Raw genomic sequence first — 27202 nt, forward strand, 5'->3', positions numbered from 1 at the left:
GTCCATGTTACTCTAAATCTGAGATGGATTTTGCTGCATTTAGTTTTAATCCCTGCAATTAGATATATGTTGATTATCACAAGTGACGGAATAGAGTTGTAGCCATGAATCCCACAAAAGCACGCAGAACTTTAGCCTTTCTTTCTTAAAAATGCTTTTGTTGGAAACCCTGTTTTGCAGTATTTTTATCATTTAGAGTAGAAACACCCAGGTTGTGAACCTATGTGTGGAATGTGAATCCCAGCTAGGCACAGAGCAGCCTCCAACACCAGAGAGAGAGCCTAATTGCCTGGAAATGCCCATGAAATCCCCTTGTGGAGTTGGCACGTGCAGTAAAGGCTACATCAGGAAAACACAGGATGTGCTTGGTCAGGAAAGAACATCCCCAGCTGGTTGAGGGAAGTGATTGTCCTGCTCTGCTCTGCACTGGTGTGGCCTCACCTCAAGCCCACTGTGCACCACAATATAAAAAATACATAAAGCTCTTAGAGAGCATCCAAAGGAGGGACATGAAGATGGTGAAGGGTCTGGACTGGCTGAGGTCACTTGGCTTGTTCAGCTGGAGGAGACTGAGGTCAGACCTCACTATGGTCTTTAACATCCTCCCGAGAGCAGCAGAGGGGCAGCTCTGATCTTTGCTCTCTGTGACCAGTGACAGGACCTGAGGGAACAGCTGGAGCTGTGTCAGGGGGGGTTAGGCTGAATATTGGGAAAAGGTTCTTCCCCCAGAGAGAGGTTGGGCACTGAACAGGCTCCTCAGGGCAGTGGTCACGGCCCCAGGGCTGACAGAGCTCAAGGAGCGTTTGGACAATGCTCTCAGGGTCAGGGTGGGATTGCTGGGGTGTCCTCTGCAGGGCCAGGAGTTGGAACTGATGATCCTTGTGGGTCCCTTCCAACTCAGCATATTCTGTGATTCTATGATCTGTACCCACGGAGATGTGGCCAATAAAGCATCTTTGTGTGCTACTGACCGTGGTGGTTTCCATGGCTCTTTGAACACTCTGTGGAAGTGTTGAAATGTTGCCTAGAGGTTGATCCATACAAAGATAATACACTGCTACCAAGACACTTGTGTTGTATGTGATAATCCAAACCCGTAGCATGGTCCTGAACAGCTTTCTACTGCAGCGATCTACAAACAACGCTCTCAAAAACCAATTCCTGGTAATGGTATGAAATCACGCAGCCTTACTTACCTGCACCACTTATTTGGTTATCCAGCCACCTAATAACAACAACAGAATCACCACAAATAATAGTGCACAAGTATAATGAGAACCACGAGATGATACAGCCCAGAGTTTGGAAAACAACAGCAGTCAGAGATTTTCTTACGTTCATGTTAATTCTTAGCACTTCTTTTTTAAATTTGCGTATGCTACAGAATTGATTTGAATGCAAGGGATACAGGGGAGGTCAAGACACTTGGCAGATTCTCATTATTAAAGGTAATTTTTAACAATATTAAACTTTTCCTTTCCATCTTGTTTTTCGCCTCTCTTTTTCTTCTGGCCGTATGTGAATCAAAAATTTTGTTTATATCTGTCACACGCCGATCCTTTGCTTTGGTTTGTGCTGTAGGAATACACAAGACAGAAAAGTTTCACTTACTGTAATAATAGGCATATTTTATTGCTGTGTTAATAACATACTTGACAAGTTGCTGCCAAGTAGAGCTTTGCATTGCCTCAGAAAACTATATTTATTTTCTCTCCCATTTTGAGTAGCTGTCTCATTCTATATAGAGCACAGCCTGTAGAAGACTGTAGAAGACTGAGCTCACAAGACAAATGAATGGACATGTACACTGATTAAAAAATATACCTCTAGATTTGCTCCAAAAATTAAAAACTGCCAAACAGCTCAAACTGCCACAGTGGTGAAGAAAGTAGGATTTTCTTTAAAATTTATGGCTTAAGAAAAACTTGTTTGCAAACTGCAGTTTCAGCAACAAAAAAAAAAAAATTTAAAAAATCTTTTATATAACTTCTAAGTAACATTTATTCAAAAAAGCTAGGAGAAAAGATGCACCACTGTGCCCAGCAGAAATATATTTGAGCATTGGACTAGTGCTGTCTTAAGAGAAATACTGTTCACACATTTCATATCTCCTGCAGCATTTGGATTTGTCTGGGAATCCTTTCAGGCACTGGGTTTGCTCCAGCTTCTGCTCAGTTGGTGGGAACCCCTCTGTGGTCTTTCCTTGGAACAGGCTCAGACTTTTACTGAGTGCTGAAGCAAACCCAGTGTCTCCCTCAGGCTGAAGGTAAATGATTTCTCTGGTGAGTTCCCAGAGATTTCTGCCCAGTGCAGATTTTGAGAGCTGTGCCCTGAGGCTGCACGTCTGCTGGTTCACCTCTGGCAAGGAGAGGAGATGCATGCAACAAAATGCTGTTCACATTTTTAGGTGAGAGATTTTCTCTGTAAGGCTCACAGCACCAAGCCAGAGTCCTGAGGAATAAACAGTATTTTCTAACACAGGAGTTTGAAGAGGTACCAAAGCCCCACTGTAAAGAAACAGTGTTGAATGTTAGTGCTTCATGAAACACAAATCACATCTTGTTAACAGTGAAATAAGAGATGTGAATAGACCTGACCCTCCTCTTTTGAGAGGAAGGACAGCCTTCCAGACTCTGCTTGGTTCTCCTTGAAACTGAAGTAGAGAAGCACAGGACGTAGGGTCCTTAAATAAAAAACTGCTGAAGAAATTTGTCAGGATCATTTTTTAAGTAAAGAAAAGGATTTACCTGTTACACTTCATTTGTTTGGTGAGTTTATCTGAAAAAAAAAAATGGAGAAGAATGTTTAACAAAGCTGGCAAGAAATTCAAGTTTAGGGCTTGGTACTGTATCCCTGGATCTCATGGTCAGAGATCAACTAGGTGGGGATAGGGGTGGGCAAATGAAGAGCACACTTCTTGAAAGCATGATTGAGCACCCAAAGACATGGGAAGTTGGTGGGAGCAGGAAATCACAGGGGCCAGAGGAGAAACTGGCCTTGCACTGCTTAGGAACAGACTTCTTCCTTGTTCTCTGCAGAAACAGTCTTTCTGCCCCCTTTTCCCTCCCCTTTCCAACACTCCCGAGATCCCACACGAATCCACATCAGCCCCTCAAGGCCACGTACACGCCCTGGTTAAAGCAGATGCTGGTCAGTGGCCATCAGCCAGGACTGTTGGGTCCCATGGATCGCTGTTTTCCAGCGGGTCAGCGGCACAAGGCCGGTGGGTCGGGGCAGCTCACCTTGCAGTTCCCAGAAGATACAGTCCAGTTCCTTCATGGAGTCCCGTATCTTGTCTTGGTAGCGGCGAACCCCGACGCCATCCTTCTCCTCCACCACCACCACATCTGCCCTGTAAATGTTCGAATTCTGGCGCGCAATCCTAGGGCACAGACAGTCCTTTCACCAAGGAAAACCATTTAGCACTAAAAGCTAACAGACTTCTTCACTAGGATTCTTCGGAGGATTCTACAAAGAGGAGGGTGCTTTGGCAACATGAAGTATTGGGTAAACAGTTGTTATATAACAATTGTTATATACTGTTATTTGTTTGGCAATGCCTTTTGCTTACCAAAGCTGGATGGTAACTTTCAAATGCTGATAGGGAGAAAGGGGGAAGCATTTTGATGATATCCATGTGTGAACAGTGCTTTGACTTGATGCTGTCGTAGAACAGCCACTGCCATGACAGAACAAAAATGCCAAACATACTAAATGGCGTCCAGGTTCCTGGAAAATGATTTTGATCCCACAGGCTAGAATTTGATGTGCAGCACAGCTGTAAGTAACAGACTGCCCTGCTGGGAGCACAGCCCCAAGGTATGGGATGATTCAAATCCAAGTTCAAACTCAGCTTTAATCTGTACAAGTCACAGAGATGACATCTTAACATCCAGGTAGATGTTTGAGCCAGCCCTTCATGCAGCTGGGGCCTTCAGTGCTGCTGCAAAGCCTCCTGTGGATCTCTAACTTACTGTCGGTGTGGATTTGCACCACCGAATTACAGCTGACACCCAGGAGTTATTTAAGAAGTGATAAGTTATAAATTAAACATATCACTTGCAAGAGAAGCAATAATAAATCTTTCCAGCTACTAAGCTTGTCCACAAACCAAAAACTTTGCTGGAAATGAGCCAGTTACCTCTGCAGCCAAAGGCTGTTCGCTGGGACTCAGCTGAAGGAGGGTCACCAATGCACATCCAAGAGAGAGCTGCTGTAAACTGAACCCTATGGGCTTCATCTCAGATACAAACATTTTTCTGGCATTAAATGCGGGTGGTTTTCACCAGAATCCACCAAGGAAACCGAAATTTAAAGGGACCACTGGAACAGCAGGCAGGTATCTCTCCATCCTTGTTAATTGTGTGGATGTGGTGCCCTCTGTCTCGCTGGAATAGGGAGCAGCTTTGCAGCACAGGGTGGCAGCACTGAGGGGCACAGGCAGTGGGGTCTGATTCCAGTTATCAACACCATATTTTTTCAAAGAAGAAAACAAGTGTTTACGGGTGGAACATACCTGTCTGTGGCCAGTATTGCTACATGAAATTCCTACAAAGAGGATTGCCAAAAAAAAAAAAAAAAAAAAAAAAGGAAAAAAATCGTTAGTGTGATTACCAGAAAGGGCAGCTGGCTGAGAAATAGGCATATCCATGAAGAAAAATGGAATGTCACTGCTTACCTTGAAGAAGAGGAAAATATCTTGTTGCTCTCTCAGCTTCTGCAAAAGCTGAAGATTCTGCTCAACCTCCTCTCTCCTATGTTCCATATTCTTCTTCAAGTAGTCAGTGTATGCCAGTTGTTTTTTCTCATTCGATTGAATGTCACTCAGGATCTTCTTCTCTTTCTTAATCAACTCTGTCTTTATCTCATCAAACAGCTTTTGTATCTGAGAAGTCACTGTCTTTGTATTGGTCTAAATGAAGAGATTAAGAAAATGGGGCACTAGCTCAGGAACCCCACACTTCAGCTTAGTGCCTCTCTTTATCAATTTGGATTGTATCTATCCTTTGCACTGGCGTTAGAAGGAAGCAGACAATAAGCATTTGCTTAGAATATCTGATTAAACAGAGGCTTATGAAAATTCATCCTGATATAGTAACAAAATCAGATAAAATTCAGCTACCAATGTGAGAACTGTATCTGTACACACCGAAAACCCCACCTGTAGATGCAAAAATATTTTTCTTTTTTTTTTAATGGGTAGAAAACTTTAAAAATATATAATGATATATACAATCTGTGGTCTGCCAGTTCTGTAACCTGTGCAACTACAATAAAAGGTGGAATCTCCCAGCTGGTTGCTCCTGTGGAGCTATGCTGGGAGGCTGTGAGAAAGCTTGGCTTCTGGCAGTTTCTAACACCACTGTTTTCCCTGTTTGGGACTATATCACTTTCTATTCATCTGCTTTTAACAGCATAGTTGCCATCACGTACTGTGGGAAATTGTGAAGGAAAGATGCTCTGAATTAGCAATGATCTGGGTACCAACCTTGATCTGATTCTCACTTTTCTGAAGATCTTCTAGGGCCGTAACTAAGGCCCTTTCATATTGCTGCAGCCATGTCATCTTGTTCAGGAGTTTAGTCTAGCAGAAGGAAAGACAGCATTGAACTTCATAGCAGGGACAGCTTTAAACCAGACTGGCAGTTTGTGGAGCTGAAATGGCACAGGCACCTTCTGCCTGCCCTCTTTCACCAGTGAGTCCTATAATAAACTGTGTTCACTTGCCTCCTCGTAAAGATGGGGCATAACAGAAAACTGTTTAAATTTTATGTATGTGTGACTTTGTGGTAGGTTAATTAATAACTTTCCCTTTGAGTAAGTAAATTTCATTTTAAATCAATAAATCTCACTTTATCTGTTAAAGCTTCACAGAATCTTCATATGTGCCTTAATGTGGTCCAAATCCTTAGTTTTCATCTGTCAGCAGCTGTGGGATCTGAGGATAAGGTAATAAGCAATTATCTTTTCTGAAAATCAGCAAAACAGCAGTACTTACTCATCCTGCTGTTTATTCTAAGGGATACTATGATCATTGAGTGCTGTGGAACTGCACAATAGTTCGGAGGAGACAGTAAACTTTGTTCTTTGGGGATTAGATAGTCTCTGAATGGCTTTGGTTGCTTCCAGCTGTTGCAGGGCAATTTAAATTAGTAATAGAATGGCTAAGGCTTAGTAAGAGAGTAGGCCTAGAAAGCAACACTCCAAAGTAGTAAGTTAGCAACCTTGTTTGTGAGCTGAAGAAGTGGAAACAATAATCAAAGGATTTAGTCAAGCATGTATATAACGATTTGTTACCTTGGATGTGGTAAGGGTCTGTTAAACAGTTTCTAGGAGTAAGACAACTTAGGCAGATTTATGATTAGAGTAGATGATTATTAATTGTTATCAGTATGAAGTATGAGCTTGTTTGTAACTGCACCTGGTTTGCTGTGGAAACTGCATGTAAACTTGTTTGTGTATAAAAGCTGAACTGAGAATGAGGGTCTTCGGAATCCTGACTTGGGACGTTAGTCCACAGGTTCCCGGGCCCTGAATAAAGCACCGCATAAACCGGCACTCTGTTGGTTTGTGTTTTTTTTTGGTTACGGGCAACACAGCAGTGTTTTCACACTTTGAGCACCCATGAATGGCCACGACAGACACACCTCCCAGACTTCCATTTTTTTAATAAAAATCATGCCAGAAATTTTTGATTTTCCATGAGATAGTTGTCACAGCTGTCACAGAAGTTTTAATTTTTGAAACATTAAAAGACAATCGAATTTGATCAAGGCTCTTCTCACCGAAACCCCTTTACAATTCCTCCTGAAGAGCTCCATTCCCGATTTCACTGGCTATCCTGGGGAGTTTTAAAAATAACCACCCAAGAGGAATATGCAGCAGAGATCTCAGTTTACCCACAGGGATGGCTCCCCTCCTGACAGGGTAGTGTTGCTCCTTTACCAGCTCCAGGGATGAAGGAAACGGCCACTGTCTCACACAGCCCACTTGTGCTTGGCAGCTCTGAATTTTTTATATGTAATGTGAGGGAGGAGATTTCTGATAACTGCAAAGGATCCTTCCTGCTAATTCCTGAGGAGGCTGTGACCTGTCCTTAAGTTCAGAGTAAGCCAGGCATTTCCTGCCCAGCCACTGGGTTCCTGCATGGTCTTTTCCTTGGCTCTAAACTGAGCCCAGAAATTTCAAATGCAAGGCATTGAGCATAGCAAATGCATTTTATGCCCTCAGTCTCAGCTGATTCTGGAGCATTTCAAGGACAGCAGCTGGACTCAGAAGCAGGAATGTGGAGGCCCCATGTCTCTCTATCTGCTGGGCCACTGGCTCAGCAAAATTTATGGCAGAGGGAGGAACTGCAAAATCACAGAACCAATTAGGTTGGAAAAGACCTCTGAGATCATCAAGTCCAACCTGTGACCCATACCCACCTTGTCAACCAGACCAGAGCACTGAGTGCCAAGTCCAGTCATTTCTTGAACATCTCCAGGGATGGTGACTCCACCACCTCCCTGGGCAGCCCCTTCCAGTGTTTAATCGCCCTTTCTGTGAAGAAATTCCTCCTCATGTCCAACCTGAATCTCCCCTGGCACAGCCTGAGACTATGTCCTCTCATCCTGTCCCTTGTTGCCTGGGAGCAGAGCCCAACTCCCACCATGCTACAAGGAGGGAGCTCAAGGGAAGGGCCTCAAGTGGGAAAACCTGTTTCCCCACCCAAAGTTCAGTAATCGTGGCATCCCCGAGTCTCTGTGGAGGAAGAGATTTTCTAATCCCTGAAGGAATTCTTCTTAATTCCAGCCAGGAACACCCCAGTGAGGGGCTGGCAGTTCCCTGGGGCTGCACCTCAGCACGTGGGACAGCGAGGCCCTGGGCTGCCTCTCACTCTCCCATTTCAGCACACCCTGAGGGATTTACCCAGCCTTGTCCCGGGCAGCCCCAAACACCTTTCTCTGCTCTTCTCCCTCTGCTTAGCCAGCCAGGCTGCTCTGGCAACACAAATGAGGAAAAGAAAAGCAAATTCCAGCACAGTGCGCCAGTCCCCGCTGGGGCAGATATGAAATCCCTGGAGCTGCTGCCTGCCTGCCCTCACCCCCCGCCCCAATCCCCATTCCCTGGTGAAAGCCTCGCTGCTCCTCCTGTGGCTTCCTCCCTTCCTCCAGGTCAGGGGTTCGGACCAAACCCCGCAGGAGCCGTGGGGAGAGAAGAGCTCCTTACCAGCTGCTTGTCATGTCCCTCCTTCAGGGTGAGGACCTCGTGGTTCACGTGGGCCCCCCTGATGGCGCAGAGCACGCAGATGTACTGCTCCTCGCGGCTGCAGTAGCATTCCAGCATCCTGCCGTGCTCCGGGCACCTCCTCTCCTCCGCCACACCGCCCGCTCTCACCTCCACCAGGATGTGGTCCTGGTAGGAAGCCTTGGAGTTGTGTTTGTTCAGATGGGCCTGGCACAAGGACGCATCGCAGACCAGGCAGGTTTTCACCGCTGGCTGGGTCTCATCCAGGCAGTACTCACAGGGGAACACCTCTGTCTCCCCCTCTTCAGAGCCCTTGCCCTGTTTTTCTTCAGAAGTCTTGGCCTGAAATGCCTTCACGATGTTGCACAGGTGGAAATTCTTCTGCAGCTCCAGGTTGGGCCCCAGGTGGAGCCTGCACAGGGGGCAGGTTAAAGGAGCCTGCGATTGTTTCTGGTCTGTGAGCACCTTCTTGATGCACTGCTGGCAGAAGGTGTGACTGCAGCTCAGCGACACTGGGTCCTTGTACAGGCACAGGCAGATGGAACACGTGAGTTCGGCCTCCAGGCTGGCACCCCCTTCAAATTCTGCACTAGCTTTTTCCATGGCCGCAGCGAGGGCGCCTAACCCAGGCTGCGAGAAACGAAACTGACAAGGCGGGAGACCCAGCCCAGACGCTGCAAGTACTTCCTCTCCGCTCCCCTCACGGAGAGAGATGTTCCCTCCCCCGGCTCCACCCTCCGACAGTTCCTGGACGCCCTGGCAGCCACTTTGGAAAGTTTTCTCTCAGTCTCGGGCAGCACTGCTCTGGTGTGGGGTCCCACCGGGATGCTGGGAGCAAGGGGTGCTGGGGTGGGCACGAGATGGACAATTCTCTTGCAGCCTTCTGCCCTCCTCCCCGAAAAATTCTCCGTTCCACAACAAGGGCAGCAAATTTGAGATTAACCCTGGATGAGAATGAGCCTAGCAGGGGTAAGCCTACAACTTCCCAACAGTCCCAGGTGCTCCCTAGGGGTAAAATAAGAACCTAAAGGAAAGCTGGACTGGGACTTGTTTAGGCAGATCTACCTGCAGCCAGCTGACAGGAAAGTGGGGGCTGGTAAAAGCTCTCAGGCACTATTCCTAGGATAAGAATAGCCCTGTACCATGTCATGAGCCTTGCTTATCCCTCTTTGTGCCTGTACCAACTGCGACAAAGCAGAGCAGCAGCCACTGCAGGTGCATTTGGGAGACCCAACTCTACCTGCATGACTTTCTGTATCATTTTGGTGTATAAAATGAAAAAGAAAAAGCACAGCTTCCTTCCAGGACTGAACATGAATGTATTTTAGCATATGCAAACCTGTAGCGTCCCTCAAGGTCTTTCACTGTCCCTGCTGGGGTGAAGAGCTTCTGCTTCAGCTGCTTCATGCAAATAACTGTGTCTGAAGGTAGCAGAACCACAGGCAGCAACCGGCAGGAATATCATCTCTTCCTCCCCAAGGTGTTTGGACAAGCATAAAAATTTACTAATCCAGACCACATATGGCACAGGCGGTTTTGCTTCTGCATCGGATGCCTTTGATTGGGAAGGATGGGCACAGGTAAAAGCTGCTGCCTTAGAGCCAAGATCAGCATTGCTGCTGCTTAGTTTTGTTGCAGTTCCTATTGTGCTCTCACTCTAAAACAAAATCAATTGCCACTGACTTTTGCAAACTGAATTACTTTAATAACATGCTGCCAACACAGAATTTGATACAGCCGAGCAAAAATGAGCAACTTAATAGTATTTCCATCATGGTTAACAGAACAAATAAGAGAGAAGCTCTTGTAGTAAGAGGCAGTGACATACCTCACAGAGGCCATCACAGCAACCCATAAACCCTTTTCTGATATGCCAGCTTAACAACCCTCCCCCTACAGCAATGGTCCCAATTCCTAGGCCTGGAAATACAAAGCAACACCTTCTCCCCACATCAAAATAGGAGCTTCAAAGAGCCATCAGACACGCTGATGGCAGCATGGACGGGATACTTCAAAAGGATGCTTACTGTCTCTATAAGCTTGAGGCAGGGTGTTCCTTCAGCAGTCCAAGTCTGCCCATAACACTTCGAGGTTGTTGGCCTAGGAACACGCAGAGGTAATCGTGAGGCACTTGCAGGCAGCACTCAGACAGGGCACAAATGATTCCAAGCTTCCAGCAGCTCTCATTGTTGGTGTTCACCTCCCAGAAACTCTGGACACTCTGCAAGTCTGGGACAGCACTGCACATATTTGAGTTCTGTCCTGGTTTTGGCTGGGATAGAATTCATTCTCTTCTCAGTAGCTGGTACAGTTGATTCAGTAGGAGAATAATGTTGATAACCACTGATGGATGGTTTGGCTGTTGCCGAGCAGTGCAAGGGTCCTAAGTCAAGACCTTTCAGTGCCTCATGCTCTGCTAGTGAGGAGCTGCACAAGAAAGCTGGGGAGGAGCATAGCTGGGGCAGGTGACTCAAACTGGCCAAAGGGATATCCCACACCACAGAACACCATGCACAGTATATAAACAGCAGGAGGTAGGCAGAAGGGGCCAATCACTGCTCAGGAACAATGTCTGCACATCATAGAAAGGGCAGGTGGGGAGCAATTTTATTGTGCATCACTTATTTTACTTGGCTTTTCTCACTCTCTTTGCTCCTTTCTATTACCGTTATCATTAGTAGTAGTATCTTTATTATTATATTTTGCTTTGTTTCAGTTATCAAACTGCTCTTATCTCAACCCACAGGTTTTACAAATTTTTCAGAATTTCTGAGAAAACCCACCAAAGCTAGTATTTGAACAGCTAGAGCCAAATAGGCCAGTGGTAGAGGAAGAAGCAGAATTTGAAGAGCTAGAGCCAAACGAGAAGCCAGTGGTAGAGGAAAAAGCAGGATTTGAAGAGCTAGAGCCAAACGAGAAGGCAGTGGTAGAGGAAAAAGCAGGATTTGAAGAGCTGCCTTGGGAGGAGTTACAGCCAAAAGAGAAGCCAGAGGCAGGGATAAAAATAGTTTGGTAATGTGGATGCTGGGGTCCACCTGTACCGCTGTGAGGACCTGATAACCGCACAACTTTAAAACATAAAGAAAGAGAAAAAACATGTTATGATTAACAGATAATTGTGCACTGATGAAAGCTGGACTTCCCAATCCAACTCATCCAAGTCATCCAAGTCCAACCCACCCAAAACGTATGTTAACTGAAACACCTTCTGCACTCTCTTAGCTGCTCCTATGTAATTCTGAGGTGGGTGGACAGCACATTTTGGGAAATGCTGCTCTTTCAGTTTTAGCACAGTGTGCTTCTTAGTGTACCCAAGGCTGTACAGATGGTGGCCAGTTAGGAGTGCACATCACTCACTGTCACACACGCTCCAACCCAGCTGTCTCAGCCTTGACCCACGGCTCACTCTCACTGTCAGTGAGGGCTGAAGCACCATCAAGACAGCAGTAATAAGGGAACCCTGATTTTTTCGATTCAGTTGGACAAATGCCCCACCACGTACAGCTCTGGGATTGTAGGCTGAGCATACAAAGCATTACCAAAAAGCAGAATTATTTGCACAGAAAGAGCAGAGTATTTATGTCGTTAACAAACTCCACCTGCTGCTGCTGTGATGAGTTCTCAACTTTCCCCTTGAATCAAAGGCATGCCACAGACAGGGGAGGAGTTGCCATTATCTTCTCTTAATCCTCACAAAAAACTCCTAGAAATTCCACACCTCTTTGCCCCGAGCCTGTTTTAACAGGGTGTATCCAAGGCATGCCCCAAAACACTGAAACCCAGGACAGGTTTCCCTTTCTGTACACACATTTGCATTTGTATGCAAATAAGCACACAAAGTTAGGAATCAACACTTCTAGGGGTACTTCATGTACTTGGTGTCTTGTATTACAACCCTTTCTTAAAGATGTTTTGTTGACTTTTCCATCTTGCTTTTGCTATAGTGAAATGATCACTTACCAGGTGGTGGTTTAATTGAGGACTCCATGTTTGAAAGGAATTGCTGGAAAAGGGAGAGAACATTGCGTGTTTTTGATTCATCCAAAGCAATAGGTGGGTTTGGCACTTTCACACCATCCGTGATAGGAACAGGCTTCCGTTCCCTAATACATGCAGAAAGAATCATAGAACCATAGAATCATAAAATCATTAAGGCTGGAAGAGACCTCCAAGATCATCAAGTCCAACCTGTGACCCATTCCCATCTTGTCAACCAGACCAGAGCACTGAGTCTCAAGTCCAGTTGTTCCTTGAACATCTCCAGGGATGGTGACTCCACCACCTCCCTGGGCAGCCCCTTCCAATGTTTAATCACCCCTTCTGTGAAGAAATTCCTCCTAATGTCCAACTCAATCTCCCTTGGCACAGCATGACACTATGTCCTCTCATCCTGTCCCTTGTTCCCTGGGAGCAGAGCCCAACCCCCACCTGGCTCCACACTCCTGTCAGGGAGTTGGAGAGAGTGAGAAGGTCCTCCCTGAGTCTCCTTTTCTCCAGGCTGAGCCCCTCCAGCTCCCTCAGCCCCTCCTCCCATAACTGACTCTCCAGACCCTTCCCCAAATCTGTTTCCTTCTCTGGACACGCTCCAGTCCCTCAATGTCTTTCTCGCCAGGAGGGGCCCAGAAGTGGACACAGCACTCGAGGTGTGGCCTCACCAGTGCCCAGTGCAGAAGGACAATCACTTCCCTGGGCCTGATGGCCACACTATTTTTGGTACAGGCCAGGATTCCATTGGCTTCTTGTCCACCTGGGCACACGCTGGCTCATGTTCAGCTGCTGTTGACCAGCACCCCCGGGTCCTTTCCCATCAGGCAGCTTTCCAGCCACTCTTCCCCCACCTGTAGCTGGGTTGTTGTGACCCACGTGCAGGACGTGGCGTTTTGCCTTACTGAACCTCATGCAGTTGTCCTCGGCCCGTCGATCCAGCCCGTCCAGATCCCTCTGCAGAGCCTTCGTGCCCTCCAGCAGATCAACACTCCCACCCAACTTACTGAGGGTGCACGCGATCCCCTCATCCAGATCATCAGTAAAAATATTAAACCTTGGGAAGATCTTACCTGGTTTGAATTGCTGTAAAAGCCTGTAAAGACATTTTGAAAGTAGAATTAGCATAGCACCGGCACAGGCCAGCCCAAGAGCTGTGTATCTCTGGGAAGGGGGATGCTGTTAGGTACCCTGGTGAAAAGAAGTATATCTGTCTGATTTCTCAGAGCCTCCAGCTCCTGAACATCACGGCTGGCTGAACGCTTCTGCTCTCTGAGGTTCTTTAACTCCATATGAATCCGAGAAATTTGTTGGTTCTCATAGTCACTGAGAGCTTTCAGGATCTCACGTTTTTTTTTCTCTAGCTGCAGACTGATCTCTTTGAATAGGCTCTCCAGCCGTTGCCACTGCAGACCCTCCTTAACCTATTAAGAAAACACTTTCAAAGCTGTAAGAGAATGTGTAGGGACATTTTCCACACGAGCTCTCACTCAGAAAAGGGCCTGTTCTTTTCCGGGATGAGAGAAGTAACAAAAGTTGAATAAGGTTGGAAAAATAAAAAAGCCACACACCAATCACTCATCAGGAGACATGGATTTAACAACAACTTTCAAGCTTAACTAAGAATGTACCTCCCAGACGGATAAGAAAGCTGTTCATCATCCTCCCTCAAAGAAGAAAACTCAAAAATACACTAGAAACCACCCAGGATCTAAAAAAAGCTTCAGAATCCATGATCTGGGAAAGGGCAAAAGAAAACCTTATCTCATCAGTTACCAGCATGCAACCATCCCCAAAGTGATATGGGTCTTGGAACAAACCTTTACTTCCTCCGCTTGTTCCAGCAGGTTTGCTATGCTTCGATCCAGCGCAGCTTCATAGTTTTTCACCTCTTTTAGAGTTTCGGGAAAAACACGCTACAAATATAACCAGTGGGAGATATCAGGATAGGACTCACATACATGCATGAAACCAGCAATTTTATAGACATGGGCTAAGCTAGACTTGCCAAAGGTTTGCTCACTAAATGCTCTCAGGACAAATCAATACAGAAAGGTTTACTGCAAGATTTTATCCCTGAACAAATGCCTCAATTACTAGCACAAGAACAACAATTTGAAACTGAAAACTGTTCACGTATAATAGCCACACATAAAGCTACTTCTGCTGCTGGCAGCTTCCTTTCTGTTACTCTCTCATTAATTTTCTTTGCATAACTGCGGCTCAGGCCGATCTTTGGCTTGGAAGTGCACCAAAGCCACGAGCACTTGGTCCCACTCTCCCCAAACTCTCCCCTCAGGATGGGAAGAAAGTATTTACAACATCTCAGTTTACATCCCAGGGGGCAAGCCCAGAGGGAACCTGGGACTAAACTGAGAATAAAAGCCCAAAATGGGAATTTAACCCCACGCTGGATCTGCAGTTCTGAAACATGGGAGGAGTTCCAGCCCTGTGCTGCGGGCAGCTCTCCGCGCCGCAGCCCCCCGTGGTTTTCCTAATGCAATCCATGCCCGAGCCGCTGTCCCGGCAGCCTCTTACCTGTGCTTGGGCAAAAGCCTCCTCCAAACTGATGATCTTGTGCTCCCTGTGGGAGCTGAGGACAGAGCACAGCATGCAGATGCAGACCTTGTCCATCTCGCAGTAGCATTCCAGCAATTTGCCGTGCTGGGGGCATTTCCTCTCAGCCAAAACCTGGGCACCACAGGGCTCCACCAGGACGTGGGTCTGGGTGTTCTTTGCGCTGTGCTTGCTCAGGTGGGCTTGGCACAGGGAGGCCTCGCAGGTCAGGCAAGTCTTCACGGCTGGATGGGGCTCCTGAAGGCAGAAATCACACAGGATCACCTCCTCTTGCTGGTCTGAACTTTCCTCCTCCTCTTTGCATTGCACTTTCTGCTTTTCTTCCTCTTGATGAACACAAGCATCCAAAAAGTTCTGCGCTATGTTGCGGAGATGGAAGTTGGGCTTCAGCTCCCCGGTGGGGCCTGTAGGGGAAAGGCAGAGCGGGCACTTGGAAGAGCCCTGCTGGCATTTCTGATCCTTCTGGATGCACTCCTCGCAGAAGCTGTGACCGCACCCCAGGGACACGGGGTTCCTGTAAATGTCCAGGCAGATGGGGCAGGTCAGCTCGTCCTTCAGCTTGGCCACAGCACCCGCCTCGGCCATGGCGCCTGAGCCTCGAGAGAGGGCTGAGAGCAAGGAGGGCACTGGTGGGAAATGAAACTGAAAGCAGGAGTGGATCAAGACCTCTCGTTTGCTCTGCAGGCAAAAAGCTGCTGCCTCCTCCCCCTTTAAAGGGAGGGTCTTCCCTCTCCTCCGCCGAGCTTCCTGCGTCTCGCCTGCCACGTGAATTGGTCACAGCTGAATTCCATCTAGCAGCTCAGAGCTGGGAGCTTGGGTGCTTCGAGGGTAACAGGGCAAAGAGTCCACCCCTGCTTACACGGGGATGCAGCAGCCAGGACTCGGAGCGGGAAGGAAAGCTGGGAGGAGTCCCTGTGGGCGTGGGGCAGCTGCTGCGGGCAGGGAGCCCCGGACAGCTGGACCAGCAGGGAGAGAGGTCCCCGAGCTGGCAGGGAGGAAAAGAACCAAACCTGCCCCTGTTCGCCTCTGCAAAGACACCTGGATGGACCTGGACAACAAACTGGGACTGATAAATGCTAAGAGTGGGCAAATGCATCCATTACTTAAAGTGCAGCCTCCAGAGCCCCTGTACAGACCTTGAGTGGCATAAAGCTGAGGTCTGTGTCAGGGAGTGGGGAGCTCCTGCACCTAGCAGAGCCCAGGGCAGGATTTGGTGTCGGTGCTCAAGGCACAGGTGGGAGCTGCAGCTCCAAAGAGCAGCCCAGGACAGCTCACTGGGCAGTGAAATGAAGTAAGTCCAAGCAGCAGGTGTTTCACACTGGTCAGGAGCAGGAGCCTGGGGTGTGCTGCCCACACCACCTGCTGCCCACACTGCCTGCCAGGTGCTAGCCAGCCCATGGCAGTGACCAAAGCTGTCCTATCCACAAAAGCTCATGACTGACTGATTTTCCCCTCTCACAAGGCACACTGTGCCTAGCCCAGGAGATAAATAACACTGCCTCCCTCCCCTCCAGCAGCTGGAGAGGAGCCTTGTAAGTGACTACAAAAGCAGTGCTTGTCCGTGTGAAAATGAGTTTATCACTAACTTTTATCACTAAGTTATGCCAAAATGAAAACTTTCCCACTGGCTTTTTCCAAATGGTTGGAACTAATTGCTGGGACTAACAGAGCTGCTGAAATGATGTTGACGTTCAGCAACAGCTCCCTTCAGTCTCTAGGTCTGCTCTCAGAAATTATCCCAATTTGCAATTATGCTTGATAAACAATATCAGTTGTTTATTTTCCAGGAAGCTGCCTAGGAGGCACAGGTCAGGCTGGGAGGACAAACCTAAACTGTGGGTCTCTCTCTCTCTGCAGACCTTTCCTTCATGTGCCGCAGCCTGGGAACCCACTTCCATGCCTCTGCTCCCACATGAACCCACCCTAGGCACACCAACACCAGCTGCCTCAGCAGCATCCCCACGTTTCCCCCCGCAAGTTCATGTTTTCATCTATCCTGGCACTGTTACTGTGCCTGATGTATTTCAGAAAAATACTTCTGGTTTGGTGGTCCTGAAGCCTGCTGGTTTTGAAAAGCAGCAGGGAATGGGCTTCTGATCCGTTCTCCACTCAGGCTGCAGCAGTTACAGGGATGAGGGGCTGGGTTTGGGGTGGGACGCTGGTTCTGGCTTTGTGGTGGGCTGGGGGACCCACACTGGGCTCCTACCAGCTGTGCTGGAGACAGACAGATGTAGAGCTGCTGCCTAAATTGGTGCACACCCACAAAACACCAGCTGGGACAGCTCAGCACCTTGCAGACCTGCTCCTCTCAGGCTGCTGGGATCCTCCTGCTCGGCCACATCACCGAGCCACGTTCTTGATAAATCCAGTACAACCTCTCTGACCTGGCGAGCCCTCACAGGGGCAACAGCTGGCACGAGGCTCCCGTGTGCCAGGTGCTCCAGGGCAGCTGCCTTCCATCCCAGTGCTTCCACAGCCTGGAATCCCCCGATGACCAGGACACCAGGACACCCTGTGCTGGGACACAGTGGCTGTGCCCCTGGGAGAGCAGGCTGGTTCCCAGGGGACTGCTCTCCTGCTTCCAAGGGACTGTCCAGGTGCCATCCTGAGCTGTACAGTTGCTGCATCACCATCTGGAGTCTTTTCCATACTTTTTCTCGCTCTCTTACCACTCAAGCAAATTTGAGGTGCATGCCCCACTTCATCTTTAACCCTCCCAGTCTGGAGGGTTTCTTCTGCAATGGGTCCTGTGACATCAGCACTGCTCCAAAGTCCAGAATACGGAGCCCAGGATTTTCCTGCACGAATTAAACTGGAAGAAGCCACACTTAAAATAGCAACATACAGGGATATTCCCCCACAGGAGCTGCATCCCTGGCATCCCTGGTGTGAGCCAGCTGGAGGGTTCTGCCACCCCCATGGCCCCAGACGTGCCCCCACAGTCCAACTGCCCAAGCAGATGCAGGAGAGCACCTTCAGCAGAGCAAAACGCCTCCTCCCCGAACAGCCTTCCACTAACAAATTAAAATATTGCAGCACAAACTTGTTCTTTTGATTTTTTTTTTCCCACTTTATAGTATATATGTTATCGTTTATTTATAGGCAGATCACTTCACTATTTACAGTACATGAGCGTAGAGATTCTACAGTCTTTTTGATGTAAACAATTAACTCCACGGCAGGGGAGTCTGGAAAAAGAAGCCAGTTCTGAAGTATTTACACAATTTAAAATAGAACTTTTATACCCACTGGATAGATATAGAGAATACATTGAGCGATTTGGTTAAATTATCTATGAAACTATAGAATCTGACAATGTAAAAATACAAGAAAACGTTCTCTCATTTTAGAAGGTAGACAGTTAAATCACACTAGAAATAAATCTCTTTTTTTTAAAAATAATAACAATAATAATAAAGGAAAGGCATAAGAATCCATGCCATCTTTTAAGGTTAAAGTATATTACATAAATAAGGACACAACAGAAAGGAACTGGGGAAAAAATTAAGTGAAATATAAAAAAACCACTACCAATTGAAAAAAAACCATACTAAAAACTTGATTCTTTATCACAGTGGGATCAATTCTGCTACTTTTACTTACTCTGCAAGTAGAAAATTGCAGTTAAGTAGTACTTACTCAGCAATGAGCAAGGGAAGCAGAATTGGCCCCTAATAATTATGAGCAGTGTCCTTTTACTTAAAAAAAAGAAAAAAAAAGAAGACAGAATTTAGCCTTTTTTTTCATAAATAACAAAGCAGATGTGCCCCTTTTTTGGTGAAATTCTTACACCTTTCTCAAGAAATGCATCAATTTAACTGTTCTCTCTGTTTCTCACATGCATACACACACTCCCTCCCCGACTCTGTGTTGCAGCCAAGCTGCTGCTGTCCCTGACCCCAGGGAGGGTGAGGGAAGAGGAATGAAACCCCAAGGCTGCATTTGGCTCTATATTGCTTGAGATTGTTGGGGATGGACTACAATGCTTAGAACAGAAAGGGTGTCGGGTTGAACACCAATGTATCTTAGGATTCAGCATACCTCCAGGAAGAAGGAAAAAAAAACCCAAAAAGAAAGGATAAAACCGTGTTGATCTGCAATTGCAATACTCCTTTGCATGGACCAGAGCTGAAATCAGACAGGACTGTAACATGGTGACTGAGCTGCTTCATTCAAGATGTGCAGCCCAGCCAGCTGCGCTGAGGAATCGGGATAAACATTTTCTTTGGGGCAGCATCAAACCTAAAACCTGGGATTGTCCTCTGCATTCAGCCCACACACTCAGAAACATTTGCTCCTTCCTGCGGAGCCTCAGGGACCCACTGGATTCCAGCCAGAAATCCAGTATCCCACCCTGAACAACGAGCTTTTCTGGGGCAAACCTGTGCAAAACAAGCAAAGGGGCATTTTATCACGAAACTCTTCACATTCAGCATTTCCCCACAGCACCCACAGGAAGTCACTGAGGGACATTCTATAATTACATATTTTTAAAAAAATAAATCTCCTCCTGACTTATTGCCTACCAAAGTAAACCCTTCTGCTCCCAGTTTCTCTTTGAAGCTGTATTCCTACCTGTCCCACAGCCCCCTCGAAGGGGCTGGGGTGTTAGGGTTCCCTTTTTGGGGTGCCCAGCTCCGAGCTGCACCCGCCCTGGGGCACCCACATCGATGCCACAGGCTAGGTGGGACATAAAGGCAATCCTTGGAGAGAGGGGGATCCCCACTCTCTGGTAGTTCCTGCAAAATTGTGTGCCCCTGGCTTGCCTGGTAGCATTGTCTGCCTCCCCCCACACAGTGCCCAAGCATTGCTTTGCTCCCACCCCACTTCCCTGTAAGCATCCAAAACAGTCACAGGCTGCTAAGGGACAGAGCTCTCACCTGCCCCTGTGCCCAAGCTCACCTTCCTGCCCCTGTGCAGACTTGAGCACTGTGAGTTAAAGACACCTTTATAGTAAAAAGAACCACCCCCCCCAAAAAAAAATCAAGTGGAAACTTACTTTTTACCACAAACCCTGCATGAGGGACTCTAAACCCAGAAAAGCTGCTCTCTCCACTCTCACTCAATCCTAAAATTTGGAGGAAGCCACCAGGGCAGGCAGCATATGTTCCCAGGAGAGGCAGCACACAGCCCATGGGGCTCTAAGCATAGTGCATAAGATCTAGAAAAAATTTCTTGGGGAAGAGGGAAAACAAACCATCCCAATTTAATGAAAAAAAAGGTAAAAACTCAAAGAAAAAAAAAACCAAACCAACCCCACTTATAGGCTTCAGGCACCTCGAAGACCACTTATTGCATCTCTTCCTACCCTACGGCTGCAGTACTGATCAGCTCTGTGCAGGACCAGCCCTCCCCTTCCCAAGCACTGCTCTCAGGATCCAGCAGCTGGGCACAGGCAGGGGCTGTGGGCCAACCTGGGGTGCCCAGCTGCAGGAAAACAATGTGAATTTTTTTATCTGGATACACCAAAACCAACGCTTGGGAAGCAACTGAGTGATCCTCCAGGAGTGGGCTGGAGTCCCCCCAGCTCTGCACTAACCCTTCCCCTCCACCACGCTTGATGCATCCCCAGCGGGGCCCGGCCATGGGTGCCCCTGGCTGAGCGGGAGATGGAAGAATTCCACTTACTTAGCTATTTTGTTTTTGTTTTTGTTTTTTTTTTTGTTTTGTTTTGTTGGCTTTTTTTTTGGATTGATCGTTTTCTGAAAAACATCAGCACAGCACAGGACAGTACTACCCACCCTAAATGTGTCGCTATATACATTCTACATAAGCTCTATAGCAATCACATGTAAACATCATCATCGTGAGGAAATACTAGGACAGAAAAAGGCAAAGCTACAATGAGGCAATTGCCAATAGCAGATGCTCAGTCTCGGCCAGAGCTGCTTGTGTTCACTAAGGTGGGATGAGAAGTGGGGGGATTTTGTGGCAGGAGAGACACCAAACCTTGCTGTGAGGCTGAAATGGCACAAGGACTGTTCCCTGGCAGTGATCGTCACTGGTGGTGGATTGGGGACCCCGCGGTGGCCTCTGGGCCCTCGCGCTGCCGGGCTGGTTGTTGTCAGAACCACGGCTTTCCCGAAAGAAATAGCCAGGGAACTGTGCTGGTGTCAGCGCTGCCGGCGTTCCTGCTCCCACCAGAGACCAGCTGCACTCACAGCCCCAGAGCCAGGGGCCATCCCGGCAGGGCTCAGGCTCTTGGCATCGCACTTGTGCAATTTCGAAGGTTTCGGTCATTCTCCCTGCAAGACGAAATATATCCACGCCAAGGAAATGAGAATAAAACCCCTAAGTCATGTCGAGGGGAGACCCCAGGAGATTCTAATCTATCTATTGGCATAGTTAAGGCTATAATATTCTATCTACATAGGATGGCTGAATCCCTAGTGGTCTTTGGGGAGGAAAAATAAAAGGAGACGATGGCAATGGCTTGAGGAGCAGCGAGAATCCCACTCCCTCAGGAAACAGTGCCTCTGGCCAGCTGGTGGTGGGGTTTGCTCCAGCCAGAGGTGGGCTCTCTCCCCATCGCACCTCACCCAGAGGTGGAGGGCAAGTTCACAAGCAAATTTCATGCTTGAGCATTCCTTAAATCCAGTCCTGAAGGCCCCTGGCCAGAGGCAGAGCAGGCAAATGTGCCGTGGGGCACTGGTGGGCATGGGGATGGATCCTGGGTGCCGAGTGGGTGCTGGGAAGTGTATGGCTTATCAGGCAGTGGGCACAGGGTGGGCAGGGTGCTGGGTGGGCAGGCGCTCAGTGTGAATGCTGTGCCCCCTTCCGCCTCTCTGGATTTTGACCTGGCTGCCCAGTGGAGATCACAGATGGGTCACAGATGGGTCTTCTCACCCCGCTTGCTTTGCAGGGGCTGGAAGCGAGTGCAGAGCAAACCGTTTGGCCCGGCCGGTCTCCCAGCCATCCGAGGGGCTGGAGAGAAGCCAGATCCCTCATATTGACCTGGAGATACCCATCCCTCAGGCTGTGCCAGCAGGACCCGCTGGATTCAAGCCTGGCTGGCTCCAGCCCCCTCAACCCCTCTCTCCTGGCCCCAAAGGCAGCAGAGGGCTGGAGCAGTGCTGGTTGGAAGTAGTGCATTCTTCTTCCACCCCTCTCCTTCCCACCTGCAAAGCTGCCTGGCCCTGGCTCCATCGTGCACCAGGACCCAGCTCAGCATCTGGGTGCTGCTGCGGAGCTCGGACCACGTGAGCAAGAAGAATGGCTTTGACAGCAAAGTGGATGACCCCAGCACAACCATCAAGCACCCTGGTTTGCCAGCGGGGCAGGCGGGTGAATGTCAGCTCTGGGACTCTGCTCTGACCCCCCATTTGCTGAGTGGCAAGTGCCTCATTACAGTGCATAGTTAAAAATCAAGGAAGCGGTACAATAAATCTGAATTACAGTACATCTGAGCCATAAATACATTTTTTTAAGTATATACTTTTTTTTTTCTCTTCTTCTATTAAAAATTAGTTTATAATCCTGATTCTATTCACAATTAACAATTTCATCATCACACACTACAGACAAAAAAATGTTATGGTGAACACAGCTGCAACTCCACGGCGGGAGCACGGGGAGGGCCGGGAGGGGGAGAGGGGCCGGGGGGCTCCTAGGCTCACCCTAAAACAACCAGTCAGAAGCGGAGGGACTAACGTGTGGCAGTGAGACATCAACACCATGGGGACTCACAGACAGAAGCAGCTTTGTTCAATGTAAACATCGATCAGAAGGGACAGCAGTCTCTCTCTCGCGCGTGCGTGCTCTCGCTCTCTCTCGCTCTCTCGCTTTCCATAGACTGAATAATTTCTTTGAAAACGTAAACATATTGGAAGTGCCTTGACTGAGGTATTGAGGTATTCCTCCAAGGTTAAGGCTGTTACCGATGCAGGCTTAGCTGGGCCTCCTGCAGCAAGCTGTCGAAATCCATGGTCTCGTACTTGCTTTTCACTGGAGCTGGGGAGGATTCCTCCGTGCCGCAATCTGGGAATGGCAGGGACAGAAAGCAGCCAGGTCAGGGAGTGGGGCACCAGCACGCTCGCTGCCTGGTTGGGAAGGAAACTGAGGCACAGCAGGGCACTGCTCATTGCCCTGCTACCGCAGAGCCAGCCTGGATGCAGCAGTGATGGCAGAAGGGATTGGGATGGTGTTGTCTCTTCCCCATTGAAAAGAACTGTGGGCAGAGGGGCTGCAGCAGGGCCCAGCTGGGCCTCGTTTTCCAGGTGTGCAAAAATCTGCCAGATGCAGCCAAATTTGCAGGTGCTGAAACAGGTTGCAGGGAGAGGGGTGTTTGCCTGCCCTGCTCCCAGGCCCCTGCCAGAAGCTGAATGCACAGTGCCCCTGGAAAGCCTGGGGAATTCAGCACATGCCAGAAATAAGGCTGCCTAATTTAACAGCAGCTTAACATTTTAAGAGTATATTTTTGAATGGCATGGTTGTATTCACCTCTGCCTGTGGGGTCTGCATCTCATGTGTCCTGTACTAGGACAAGCAGGATTTTAGGAACAAGCCAAGCTGTGCAGGAAGGGGGTGACTGGTGGCTCTGCAGAAATCAGCAGGTGAGGAGCACTGAGGGGGCTTCTCCTAGGCTGAGGGGCAGCTCTGGCTTCCCTTCCTACAGCACTGCACAGTCAACACCTTCATCATGGGGTACTGTCTGCTTCCTAGATTCTCTGCGCCCAAAATGAGAGGCTCTGGGATTTATTTAGATGAGTAACAGGAATTTGTACCCACAACTGAAGTTGGGGGATGGCTGCTCTGAGCAGACGAGATATCACAATGTGATGAAAGATTGGTCAGTGCTTGTGTCAGACTGGGTGTCTGGAGGTAAGACTTGAGGCTTTATTTTCTGGGCCTCAGCCTCTCACTCATGAAATGGAATCCTAGAACCCTTCAGCCCTTACAGAGGGTACAGAAATTAACATGCAGTGTTGGTGAAACACCCGAAGACCACAAGAAGGAGTGCTGGGCGAAGCCTGGGACACATTTCTCTTGTAGGACTAGCACAGGGTTTGGCTCCTGCCCCTCAGCTCAGGCTGCAGCCCTACACCCCACAGAGGAACAGGGTCCAGTGAGACCCTGGGAGACATGGTCACTGAGTAAAGCATTTGGCCTTGCCAAAGCTCAGACAGCACTGAAAGGGGTAATGTGACCACAGCACATTTCAGTGCCATCAAACGATTCAAAAGTGCATGTGCAGTGTGGTGAGCAAACCACTCAGATCACCTCTTGGGCTAATGAAATGCTGCTGACTGCCTTCTCTAACAACTGGGATGGGAGTTTTCTGCTGGAAAGCCTCCAGGGCTGTGCAGAAGCGCAGCAGAGATGGGCTGTGGTCAGCTGAGACCCAGCAGCCCTGGGGTATGATGCTACATTTTGCAGCCAACACACCCTGGGGCCTCATGCCAGTTGTTCTTCCCTCTCCCCAGTTTCCCAAGCCACCTGACTGAGCTAAGAACAGCTATGTGAGCCACAGGAAAGTCAGTGGGCTTTTCCTGTGGGCTGTAAACATGTCTGGGATCCTTGTGTGACCAGGGCTCAGCAGTGCTGTTACATTCTGTGCTGATAAGACTCCTGTTTTCTTACCCAAGTCAGCATATCTGGTCCAGAAGAAGCGCCCAAGGCCACCAGAGCTGAGCTGGAAGGAAGGCTCATTCCTCTTCCTTAGGGAGGGGCCATTCTTCAGAGATAAGGCGGCATGCTCTGAATACCGGTAGGTGATAAAGCCATATTTATCCCCCCTGAGCAACCAGAGAAAGAATTCAAGATGTGATGGGCCCCACAGCCCTTCTGACACAGTTCTGCCCAGCACCGTGCCCCTGTCCCTCCATCCTGCTGTCCCTCCATCCCAGCAGACCTCCCTGTGCCCTTGGATCTGTAGACACACTGCATCTCCTTGCCAAAAGCACCAAGACCATGGGCTCAGTTGACCAAGGAGGTTGGTCTGGCACCTCCTGGCAGTGCTGATGGGGCCTGGGGAGAGGGGCTGCCTGTAGTTGCTGGAGCCCTGGACCACAGCTCACTGCTCACCCACCTGTTAGTCCTGGACAGGACCTGACACTCCACGATTTCACCAAACACCTCAAAGCGTTTCTTCAGTTCGCTGGAGCTCATGCTGCTGGAGAGGTTTCTGATGTACACAACTCGGCCTTCCCCCTGGCAAAGCAAGAGAAAGGTTTCAAGCTCCAGGACCTCACACCTCTGTGCTGATGGGCACTGGAAATGTGGGGCTGTTGAGGAGCCCCTGTAAGCCAGCACTGGGATACACTGCTGTGGGCATGGCCTGACATCTCTAGCATCTGGTTGTTTCCACTTCAGCCCCCTCATGGTGTCATCCCCAGGACACCCCTGCTGCAAGGGACAGCCATAGCCAGGCTGGAGCAGCCACACTCCCTTCTTCTCTTTTAAAATTCTGCTGCATTCTTGCAGCTCTTTCAGCTTCTCCTGAAGACATGGGAAATATTCCCAAGAACTGCTAGGGGCAAAATTCAATTGTATTGCAGGGAAAAATGCCAAAGCGGCATGTGTGTGTGTCTGTGGGTGTGTCTGTGTGTGAGTGCACTGTGTGTGTGCACGACAGTACAGAGCAGCACGTTACTTTCCCACATACCCACCCCTGTCCCAGCTCCCACCCGTGGGCACATGCTCGTTTCCTGGTGCACAAGGATGCAGCAGGGCCACATCTGTAATGGCTGAGCAGCTCCAGGGATTCCCCAGCTCACCCCCCAAACTGCCGATGCCAAGTGTGCTGAAGCACCAGCGTAGGATGCTCTGGGCATTTCTGTGCCAAGGACTCCATGTGTTGCCAATTGCTGGTGGCTTCCGCTCCAGGTTGGGTTTTTCTCTCCCTCCTCCACCCCCATGTCCTTGTTTAACATTGGCCTCGCACCAAGGGATGCTGAAGCCAGGGCTAATGGGCTCCACTGCTGCTTTTCTGGAGCGGGAGATGAACTGAGTGCTGGGGATTGCTTTGTCCCAGAATGGGGTCCCCCCACTTACGATGGCCTTTTCCCGTCTCTTCTCCAGCTGGCCCCGGTGCCCGCTCCCGCCCTGACACTGCTCGCCGTTCTCACACCTGGGAAGCGAGGGAGAGGAGATAAGCCCGGGATGGGGGGAGCTGGTGGGGAAAGCTTCAAACATCAGTGATAAGCCGAGGCATGTGGTGGCTGCAACAGCAGGTGGACACTCCAGAGCACAGGCAGCCAAAGAGAGATGAGGGTCTAGAAACACTGGAAATGACACTGGAAAGTTTTTTCTGATAGATGCCAGGGGGTGTCTCCAGCAGGCACCCCTTTCCAGGCGGGGTTCAGGTCCCTGCCCATGCCCTGTCAGCCACAGAAGCCCTTGGCTGCTTCACCCCGCTGCTGCTTCCTCTGGCCATGGCTGATTTTTGCAGCAGTGGCTCGTGTAGAACCAATTATTTTTATAGCTTTTCTTTCATTAATTAACATCTTTACTACTTGGGCCAGCAGAGCAGAGAGGACTGGGGCTACCCTGCACCATGGAAAAACACAGCAGGCAAGAATGATCCCAAGGTCCCCGTGCCCCTGTACCTGAAGGTGCGTCTGCTGGCAGGTGATCGTGACCGGCAGCACGAAGACCCCGAGCTGGACCTGCTCCGGGAACAGTAATGCAAACTGGTCCTGGAGAGGGGGTTTCTCCGCAGGCACAGCTTGGTGTTGCCATGCTCCTCCTCCTCCTCCTCTTCCTCCTCATCCTCCTCCTCCACGGGGGAGCCACTCTCACTGCAGCTGTCTTCAAAGACAGTGTCGTACTCGGGGGTCTTGCAGAAGACCATGTCCTCGTCATCGAGAGCAGTGTCCAGGAAGCCAAAGTGCTTTGTTAAGCTGGCTCTGATCTCCTGGTCTCTCAGCTGCTTGACGCCATCCTTCCACAGCATCTCACCGCCTGCCTCCTTGCTGAGGTCCAGTCCCTGGTAGTGGGCAGCTGGGACCTTCCTCTTGTGCTCCGTCTCCACTTGGCTCGTGGGCTCCCACGACTTGAGCACCTTTCTCTGCAGGGCAGCCTCAGGTTTGAGCACCTGGCAGTAGTCGTGGTCCCCGAAGGAGCGGGAGAAGGGCCTCTTGAGCAGGCCCTGCTGCTCGGGGAGCGTGGGGCGTGTGGTGGCAGCTCGGCTCAGGTGGGCAAAGAGCTCCGTTCTCTCGGGGTGCTTCCTGGGGGCTTTCCGGGAGGCTGCCACATCCCCTGCACCCCCAGGGCTGGGGGCCATCCCGTCCTCCTTCCCTGGCTCCTGGGGGATGTCTGGCTTGTACAGGTCCTCCTCAGCAGGCTTGTATGGCGGAGTGGTGGGTGGTGTGAGACCTGGACCCCCCCAAACAAAGGGCAGGAGTCAGCTCTGCCCCTGCCATCCTGCCCTGTCCCACCCCAGTGCCTGGGCTGCACCAGGTATTGCAGGGGA

General features: G+C 49.3%; 2 protein-coding genes across 2 annotated transcripts in view; both read right to left on the reverse strand.

Moving 5' to 3' along the window:
- Positions 1 to 1601: 1601 nt before the first annotated feature.
- LOC135422828 (uncharacterized) lies at positions 1602 to 17699 on the reverse strand. Its single transcript, XM_064672334.1, has 13 exons — positions 14752 to 17699; positions 14034 to 14129; positions 13404 to 13637; positions 13287 to 13309; positions 12190 to 12332; positions 10993 to 11297; positions 8212 to 9009; positions 5489 to 5584; positions 4679 to 4912; positions 4517 to 4548; positions 3243 to 3382; positions 2748 to 2778; positions 1602 to 2507 (listed from the first exon to the last, which is right to left on the reverse strand). Exons 1-13 carry the CDS (start codon positions 15373 to 15375, stop codon positions 2396 to 2398), a joined length of 2868 nt encoding a protein of 955 aa, XP_064528404.1. The 5' UTR covers positions 15376 to 17699; the 3' UTR covers positions 1602 to 2395.
- Positions 17700 to 20425: 2726 nt separating this feature from the next.
- Positions 20426 to 27202, reverse strand: part of PPARGC1B (PPARG coactivator 1 beta) — a 47841-nt gene continuing 41064 nt past the window's right edge. Inside the window, exons 8-12 of the mRNA XM_064671709.1 lie at positions 26337 to 27105; positions 25783 to 25858; positions 24818 to 24939; positions 24370 to 24524; positions 20426 to 22767 (exon numbers count right to left, since the gene is read on the reverse strand). Of these exons, the coding sequence (XP_064527779.1) occupies positions 22664 to 22767; positions 24370 to 24524; positions 24818 to 24939; positions 25783 to 25858; positions 26337 to 27105 (1226 nt within the window). The 3' untranslated portion in view covers positions 20426 to 22663. The remainder of the gene's footprint in view (positions 22768 to 24369; positions 24525 to 24817; positions 24940 to 25782; positions 25859 to 26336; positions 27106 to 27202) is intronic.

Source organism: Pseudopipra pipra, chromosome 15, assembly GCF_036250125.1.
Source record: "Pseudopipra pipra isolate bDixPip1 chromosome 15, bDixPip1.hap1, whole genome shotgun sequence".
NCBI classification, from domain to species: domain Eukaryota; kingdom Metazoa; phylum Chordata; class Aves; order Passeriformes; family Pipridae; genus Pseudopipra; species Pseudopipra pipra.